The sequence below is a fragment of the Perca fluviatilis genome, chromosome 19, assembly GCF_010015445.1.
Source record: "Perca fluviatilis chromosome 19, GENO_Pfluv_1.0, whole genome shotgun sequence".
In the NCBI taxonomy this organism is placed as follows: Eukaryota; Metazoa; Chordata; class Actinopteri; order Perciformes; family Percidae; genus Perca; species Perca fluviatilis.
Window position 1 is genome coordinate 13,474,122 of NC_053130.1, and position 8,732 is coordinate 13,482,853.

General features: G+C 40.9%; 1 protein-coding gene across 2 annotated transcripts; it reads right to left on the reverse strand.

Annotated features, from left to right (window-relative positions):
- Window positions 1-479: 479 nt before the first annotated feature.
- LOC120547762 (monocarboxylate transporter 9-like) lies at window positions 480-8,052 on the reverse strand. Of its 2 annotated transcripts, XM_039783420.1 has the most exons (7): window positions 7,756-8,052; window positions 7,146-7,291; window positions 6,776-7,033; window positions 5,277-5,420; window positions 4,153-4,248; window positions 2,365-3,240; window positions 480-2,071 (listed from the first exon to the last, which is right to left on the reverse strand). In XM_039783420.1, the coding sequence occupies exons 3-7, from the start codon at window positions 6,972-6,974 to the stop codon at window positions 1,887-1,889; spliced, it is 1,500 nt and encodes a 499-aa protein (XP_039639354.1). In that variant the 5' UTR covers window positions 6,975-7,033; window positions 7,146-7,291; window positions 7,756-8,052; the 3' UTR covers window positions 480-1,886. The 2 variants fall into 2 exon arrangements, with proteins under 2 accessions (XP_039639354.1, XP_039639355.1); XM_039783421.1 differs by lacking the exon at window positions 7,146-7,291.
- Between the last annotated feature and the right edge of the window lie 680 nt (window positions 8,053-8,732).

An 8,732-nucleotide genomic window follows, 5' to 3' on the forward strand; every position in this document is an offset into this window, starting at 1 on the left:
TTGTTTTATATTTAATTTACTTTTATATTATTTGATTGATATGTATTTTTTACACACTAGAAACTTTAATTGTAGGATAAAAATGTCCATGATCTGTTGAATGTCTGTCTGTTCACAATGTTTAATAAATATTTTATTTTAAAGAGAGAGAGAGAGAGAGAGAGAGAAAGAGAGAGAGAGGGAGAGAGAGAGAGAGAAGAATGGACTGGCTCAAGATGCAAAAGCATAGGTCGACTGATTTTGTCTGATCTGTAAATGATGGAAACTGATTCCCCCATTTTGATAGTTTTCCTGTTAGAGGAGCTTAAGTGGGAAAGAATAGGGTCGGCTGAGATGTTTGTCATGTTCTCATGGGAGCTTTGCCAACAGTGTGCCTGTTTACTGCTCACAAATATAGCCGCTATATTTACCATTTACTTGGGATTCAAAATGTAGTTTAAACTCCACAATAATAAATATGTCACAACACTTGACACTCATTATCATGAATCCAGATATTTTTATTGGCACTTTTTCTTTAAATAAAATGCTATAATAAAACAATAACAGACATAAATATTGTAATACTGGCATACAAAATAAGAATGGCTAAAAGGTGACAGCCAAACATACTGTTTCTTCTAGGTGAGTACTAATTGTATCTAATCTGCACCTTATAAATACCCTCTAGAAACACAAAAAAGCAAAAGCAATTGTTCCAGATTTACCCTTATGCCTGAAACTGGAAATATCAAAAATGCATTTGTAGTGGTGTATTCAACAAAATTCAAGTGATTCTAAAAGCCTATTGCAATGTATTCATTACAATTATGATCACAATAATTAACTTCCAGCTCCAACAAAAACAGTTTTTTACAGCTCAATGGCCGACTTTGTGCATACAAAAGTCACTAGCACATAGGATTTTACAAACTAGTGCTAATACAAAAGTGTATCAAACAATGCACACATACAATCCTGTGCACATATGCAAACATGCGTGTGCAGACATGTACACACACACAGCGTACATTTAAACATATACCAAACAACAATTATGGAAAAGGACCAGCCCGGTCAAAATCGATGCCAGCTGACGTCATGATAATCATGCTAGGAGAATCAACGTGCTATTAAGGTTGTAAATGCAGTAGGATCTCTTCAGTGTTTTTATTTGTTTTTTAATCAGCATAACATATTCAAAAAGTCTCTGTCTGATCTAGAAACAGGAGGTATGTGGAACTCAAAAATGATCTATAAAGCAAGGCTTTTGTATTGTTCCAACAGGCATTATGTGTTGACAGGCATTAACTATCATTGATGCTTTGGAGATATACTGTACATAGTGGTGTAATTAAGATATATATTAAAACCAAAATACAAAAAATATGTGTTGCTAAAATTACGATTATCAAAAAGCGCTCCCTCCCTCATTCCAGTCCCTGTATTCTCCGTTTAGTAAGATTCCTGGGAGACAAAGTTTTTCTCCCAGGTATTGTAAACGGCACCATGTCTTTTTTCAGAGCTACAGTAAAGTGAAAACCAATGTTTACATAGACACAATGTAGAATTTGGGAGTTGAACAATACTGTTCAGTTGACCTCGTAAAATGAGGCAATAATAAAAAAAAAATCAACACAGGCATCTAAGTCAAACCTTTAAAAAGATCTGCAGTATGTCTTTTGAACCTGAGAAATGCAGGCAAAGTACAAAAGGAAGGCCTGTATTTCAAAACCTTGGGCAAGTATTTTGGTATATTATAACCTGGCAGCAGAAATAAGGAGATAACTCCGGTAAAGTCAAAAAAAGAAAATACCTCCCAGAGGTGGTTTCAGGTATAGTTTATAAGCAGTTGCGGACAGTTGCTGGGCAGTACGGGTAAGATTTGAGTCCTTATGAAAGGTGCTTCAGGCTACAGAGGCAACTTTGTCACAGTTGCTGGTGTAATGGACGTCTGGTCTGTCGTTCTCGGAGTGCTTCTTGTTCCAGCAGGGAAGGGTGAGCAGAAAGAGAATGAATGCTCCCAGCTCCACACAGCCCCCACTAAAGTAGAATGCCAAGTCATATGACTGTGTCCAGTCAAAGAAACACCCTGGAAAGTGATGAGAAAAACAAACACTGTGAGCAGAGACAGCAGAAAGTCCTTGCAGATACAGCAGTCAGCTAAATAATGACCAGACGGTTGCTTACTGAAGTCGACATGCCCTTTTCCGTGCTCTGCCTGCCTGATTTAACATTTAGATTTTTGAAATGTCTCTGAAAACACTGCCTTACAACAGGGTTTATCAGTGCACCAAATAAAAATATCAATGTACCCCTTCTTTCTGACCAATAATTGCATGTGTAGCAACGCTTAGAAATTTAGATAAAGTGAAGCCCTCCTACCTACAACAGGGGGTCCAAGCATGATCCCAAATCCCCCGAAGAACATGAGGATGCCGTGGGCTTGTGTCAGTCTGTCCAAGCCGACAATCTTAGTGGTAATGTATGATGTGATTGACCAGTTTCCAGAGCAGAAACCCAGGATGACAGACAAGATCTGCAATCCCATATAAGTCTTAGTGATAGGGATAAGGAGCAGGACCACACCTCCAGCAAACATGGTGAAGGCATACAGATAGATGCCGTTAATCCACTTGATGTCCACCAGCATACCCAGCACTAGTTTACCCACGCAAGTGGCGATGGCCCCTATTGATACCAGAGGAATGACACTTACTTCTTCAATGAGTCCTTCACTCTGCGCCACATCCTCTATAAAGAGCACAGGAGGGAACGCCCCCAGGCTGAACAGGAAGACAGCGATACAGAAGGCCACCATGGCTTGGTCCTGCAGGATCTCATACATAGAGTGCATGTACTTGAAGTAAGCCTGCTGCTTCTTCTTGATGACTTTCATGATAGCCAACCCAGTCAGGAAGCTTCCTTTCTTCTCTGTTTGAACGGCCAAGTCTTTGGCATCAACGGTGATGAGCAACTCCTTCACCGTCAGAGGTTTCTCTGTATTGGTTGAGGTGGAACATGCTGTGATTTTCAGGTCATCCATCGGGGGCTTCTCAAAAAGCTGCTCCTCTGTGTTGCGTTCCAGGGCAGCCTTCTGTTTGAGGTAGTAACCTGGCATGTTAAGGGGCCTCATGAAGCCTGCACAGGCCATGAGGTTTAGTGCTACAGCTCCGATGATTAGCAGGCAGCCATCCAGGCCGTACAACATGATCAGCTCGTTCTGAGCGGAGGCATAGATGAACGCTCCAACACTTGTGCCTGGGTGAGCAGAGAAAGACAGGAATTCAGTGTTTGTGTAAGAAAGTGAGCAATCCATACAAATTAAAGCCACTATGTGTCGAACTGTATGTGAGTATGGCAGCTTTCAAATTCTGCTGATGGCATGAGTTTTTATTTTATAAAAAATATTGACCATCTTGATAAAAAAAACTAGTGCAGTCTATATGGTCCTTTAGCTCAATCATCTGTGTGCTACCAGGTTGTATTCATGTTTTCTGATACTAGGGGGTGCCAGAGCCAGAAATGCTGAAATTCTACACAGTGGCTTTAATAACTTTAATGAGTAACTTAACACCAGGATGAATGTCACCATTGCACTGCCCTCTCTGGTTGAAAGTTTCAAGTCTATTTCACTTCTGACCACAGCTAGCATCGCTGATGGGTGTGGTCAGAAGTGGGCTCCGTTGCACCTGTAACCACACCTAACAGTGATGTGACAGTGTACTGACACACCCTGGAGTACACTTCAACATCACTGCAGCAAGCTTAAACCATTGGAGGACAGCAAGAACAAGATTTTCATTAGATGTTAAATTACTTTTTAATATTTAGAATGTGAGATAGCTCAGTTGTTCTGAATTAATAAGGGACGTATTTAAACTTTAAAGATAAACTTTAGGTGCTGTTAATAACCTTCCTCATTAAAGGCGATTCTGTCTAATATAGCTTCAAAGTACAACTGTCAACCTTCCCAAACCATTACCATTGATGTTTTGATTCTTAGCCAAACCAGATCTAGTCACTAGTTACCTAAGATACCACCCTGTCTGTGCTACACTTGATGTTTACCTCAGCATCCCAAGGCTCCCAGCAGCTCATACATGAAAGAAGTGAGCATGGAGAACTGGTGTGCACCCAGTGAGCGCAGGGCAGAGGGTGGGGCGGCAGTACCTGTGGTGACAATCCCTAGGGCAAGGCCGCGTCTCTTGTCAAAATATTGACAGGTGATAGTCAACGTGGCTGCGTAGACCAGACCACAACCCAGGCCTATGGTAGGAGAGAGGACAAGGACAGAAAGAAAGAAGAAGAATTCCCATAAGCTCAGGTGAAAGGGGCAAAAGTTTTTCATTTCTAAAAACACACAACAATGGCAAATCAGTTGCACTTTATGTATCAGGAAAATATGTTAAATATATTTCTTTCAAATTATATCTTAAAAATATGTATACATATTACTCTACTACTTAGCAGAACAGCATTGTGGTCTGTGTATTTCAGTGTATAAACTCAGGGAATCATTACAAAGATGTATTTACAATGTACATAAATCCGTTCGAGGGCACTGTGCAATGTTCATAGGGTTTCTTGTGCAATATAAATGCCAGGACATAAAAAAAGAATATGACAAGCAGTAAACAAGCTGCATGTGGATGTACAGCCACAGACATCATCTAAGGGCATCTCTAAAAATAAATAACTGTGTTCAAATATGCATGGCTTCCCCTCTCCAGCAATGCCTGTGCGAAAGGCTGTAAGGGGCTCACCAGGATTAAGCACGTCTGAGCTGTCAATTATTGTGCGATAACAGGTGGTGTTTGGCCCACACAGGCACACTGATGCTGCAGAGGCAATAAAGGGTCACAGGGGGTTCAGGCTAAGCCATAATGTTTTTGTTTTTTTCTGTAAACATCTCTTAAAAAATACACACAGGATTGTCAAACAAATGGTGCATCTTGTCTCAGTGTGATTCTACATACTTTCAATGGCAATGGTATTCATTCAACCGGTAATTTAGGATAAACAGTAGTTGACATGTGCCCCTGCTTCTTTCGGATTATTATACAATGCGTTAACAAGATTCTTATATGTTAAAGGGATAAGAAGCTTAGTTAACTCCTATGATCAAAGAAACATCAAACAGTTTTTTTTTCTCACACTGACAAGACCCAAGCCTCTACCTACCAGTTTGGTCAGTTTGACAGTTCTCCCGGCTGTTAGCAATAACTTTGTCTCTAGTAGAGTACTGTATAAAAGCACACAATGGACCCCAAGGTTATCATCAAGTGTTTCCTTACCAACCACGATCCCATAGGAAAAGATGAGGAACTGCACATTTGGAGCAAAGGCACTAAGGATCAGGCCACCCGATACCATTACGCCACTGAAAATGGTCACGGGACGAGCCCCAAAGTTGTCCACACAGGCACTGCAGACAGGACCTAAGGAAGAAGAGATAGAAAAAAAGACAGGGCAGAGAAAAGAGACAGAGAGTGGAAGAGATACAAAGAGGGTAAATGTACAGAGGAACACAAATATTAAGGGAACAAAGGTTAGTGATGATATAATGCTGCTTAACATGTTTTATTCTGGATAACAAACAGAAGAAAATCAGGGCTGCTTGAGTAATTCATCATGTGACATTTACTGTTTCCTTCCCCTCTAACCAGTGGAAGTGCAGCAGAAACTGCAGTGCTGCAGCTGCCTGACAGATAGGACACAAGGCCAGATCTGTCTAGTCATGGTTTCTCCCTCACCCCTGAGAAAGACGACACCAAGAAACCAGGCTGGCGAGTGCCTCAGACGGAAATGTCAGCCAAGACCACTATCTATCACTGATCCTGTTTGCTCAAAACAGAGCATACCTTTGTAATCATTTCCAGACTTTGCTGAAAGGTAGGTTTGTTGTATCATAGACTCACATGTATTAGACTCTTCTCTATTTCTCTTTTCCTTTATGTATCAAGTATGTTCATATACATAACCTTGTTCTTCACTGTTTCTCTCTCTATCTTTCCCTCAATTCGTCTTTCTTTTCCTCCCTTTATGGTCGGATTAAGGGCTAAATGATCCACCTACATTCATGGCATGGATGACTTGCACTTGTTTTGCTCTGCTCGAAAATCAATAACAGCAACTCTGCTCAGGGGAGACACAAAGTGCCCATCTTTGTCACAGCATTGCCTTTTCACTCCATCCAACATTACAGTAAGGATAACTCTTTTGACACCTGTAGCTACAGTAATTATAATCCTTGCTGATAGGTTGTATTGCCTCTTTACATGGCAGTTATCGCCAGACTTTGAACAAGTGTTGTGTCTGCTCTGTTATCAATGGCATCATGTGGATTGCAAGCAGTGGGAAGATAGGTGTAAAGGTGAGTGCTAACACACGTCAGCAGATATATTGTCCAAAATGGCATACCATATATATATATATATATATATATATATATATATATATATATATATATATATATATATATATGTATATATATATATATACACATATATATAAATATGTATATATATATATGTGTGTATATATATATATATATATATATATATATTTACTGCTCAGCATACAATTATCAGATTCTAAAAAATGAAGGAAACGTACTGAATGATTACACATATTTTTCGCTATCTTTCTAACAGGACGCTCTAACATGACTCCAAAACTTGACAACAGTATCAGCACCCTCGCTGATCTAATTCAACTTCCATTTAGTTTGGCTCTTTAATCCCCATGTGGACCCATGTCAAGGATTATTACATTATTATAGTGTGCTACTCACTCGCTATAAGTCCCACTCCAGCCACAAGGGAGCCCACCCAGGCTGTCATGCTCTTGCCCTCCTGGAAGGCATGCAGCCACTCAGGGTACAGGACACCCACCGACTGGGGTGATCCATAGGCCAGGAACTGGGCCATAAAAGAGGCCACAACAATTGCCCATCCCCAGCCTCCGTCCAGCACTTCAGTAGATGGAGCCATGGTGCTGATGTCACTGCTTCCCTCTGGGATCGGCTACAGCTTTGACAAAGAAGGGGTTCCTGGGGATGACATAACAGTTGTAAGTTTGACTGCAAAATAATTTTTTTAATGGATCATGTATGTAAGTTATACGACAGCATTTTTACAATAGCCTCCAAAATATACACTTACGTAAAGCCTTGATGTAGTGAAGGCTGCTGCAGCACTTAGCCTGGGCAAACATGCAGGTCACCTGTGTGAGCTCCTGGACACAGACTGACTGGCTGCAACTTACCCATAGGAAACTGCCCCTTTTGTTTCTGTTTCTATAACCACACCTTAGAGGAGGAGAAAGTAAAGTAAACCGTACTGCTTTGTGCTCGCCTCCTGCACTTTTAACTTGCCTCCTCCTCCATGATTCAGCTCAGATGTGCCTTTTAAACATATGGGAGAGGCCTTGGTCTGCTGACCTAAGTTTTCCAGACCTCTTTTGTAAATAATTTGTAGCCCAGAGCAGCTTTAAACATCATTGCCGCAGCATTACCTCCCCTTGTTTACAATGAGGCTTCTTTAGGGGCTCCTCACATTTCCGATGTGTTTGCTTTTAGAGCAGACTTACAGCATGTTGACATATCAAATATGCTACTTTTTCATTGAAATTAAAAGACAATTATATCCGGAAGAGCATCACTAAATGACATCTTCTCTATTCATCAAAAACAATAACGACGTTTTTTTTTGTTTTTTTTAAACACAAGCACATTGTGTTTGTTATTGTATTTGAAACACATGCCGCACTCACCTCAGCATCTACAAAAACAGCAGCAGGACCCTGCAGAGCAGCTGCGCGCTCTACGGGAACTTCCCATGTAGGGTGGTTTCCTTACTAAAATCCCTTCTTACAAAATCACTACAAATGACATACATAATAGAAGCATCGCACACGGATGATGGTGAGCTGGAGTATATGATGCCCGTATGTCAAGAGAGCACTCTGCTTCAACAATGCGGATTGTGCATCAGTTTCATGCTGCTTTGTAGCCGGCGACAAAACCGGTTCAAAGCTGTTTTCGCTGGTCCAGCAGCGGCTTGAACGCAGCTACAGGAGGAGGAGCGCTTCCTCTTGCGCGCCTGAAGCGCACCGTAGACAGACAGAGGAGCACGGAGCCTTTCCTCTCAGAAATGTTGCGGATGTGGCGTTATAGGTCGTAGAACATACTTCTTGTTTTCTAGGCTACATCTGAAAGTTCTAATTAATTAAAACTTACGCCCATGCACAAACTGTTTACCTGATAGGTTTCCGGGCCAAATCAGGTTCTTTGTATAAAGCACCTACCTACCACCTTACAAAGTAATTCAATAATTATTTAGAATAATATTTAGATAAATCATACATAAACAGGAAATAAATACATAAAAATGAATCAACTCATCTAAATACACTTTTGCCCGGTCTAGCTGAAAGTTTGGGGCTCATGTGCTGACAAAGGGGTGTCGGGTGTATCTATGCCTACTAATTCTTTCCAGGAACATTGTTGCCATCGGTCCAGTTTGAACCGGTTGATGGATGGATGTTAATAACAACACCACAGTGACCACACTGCACCAGCAGGGCGCACTGCCTGGAGTCCTTTCCCTGGTGAGCCCTTATTAAAGCAATACGTGCACACAACTCTTAAATCAAATCTTGACCAGCCTTCCCGTCACTAAAAAAGTAACAAGAGGTTGATTAAACCTTAAGGAATATAACAGTGGTACACGAATATTAAGCAACATGTA

Excerpts from the sequence above, each read along its gene's own strand:
- LOC120547762 (XM_039783421.1), bottom strand. The coding sequence starts at position 6,974 with ATGGCTCCATCTACTGAAGTGCTGGACGGAGGCTGGGGATGGGCAATT. Across the intron at positions 5,421-6,775 it reads TGGAGTGGGACTTATAGCGA|GTCCTGTCTGCAGTGCCTGT; the intron begins GTGAGTAGCACA and ends CTTCTTCCTTAG. Across the intron at positions 2,072-2,364 it reads GCTTGGACCCCCTGTTGTAG|GGTGTTTCTTTGACTGGACA; the intron begins GTAGGAGGGCTT and ends ATCACTTTCCAG.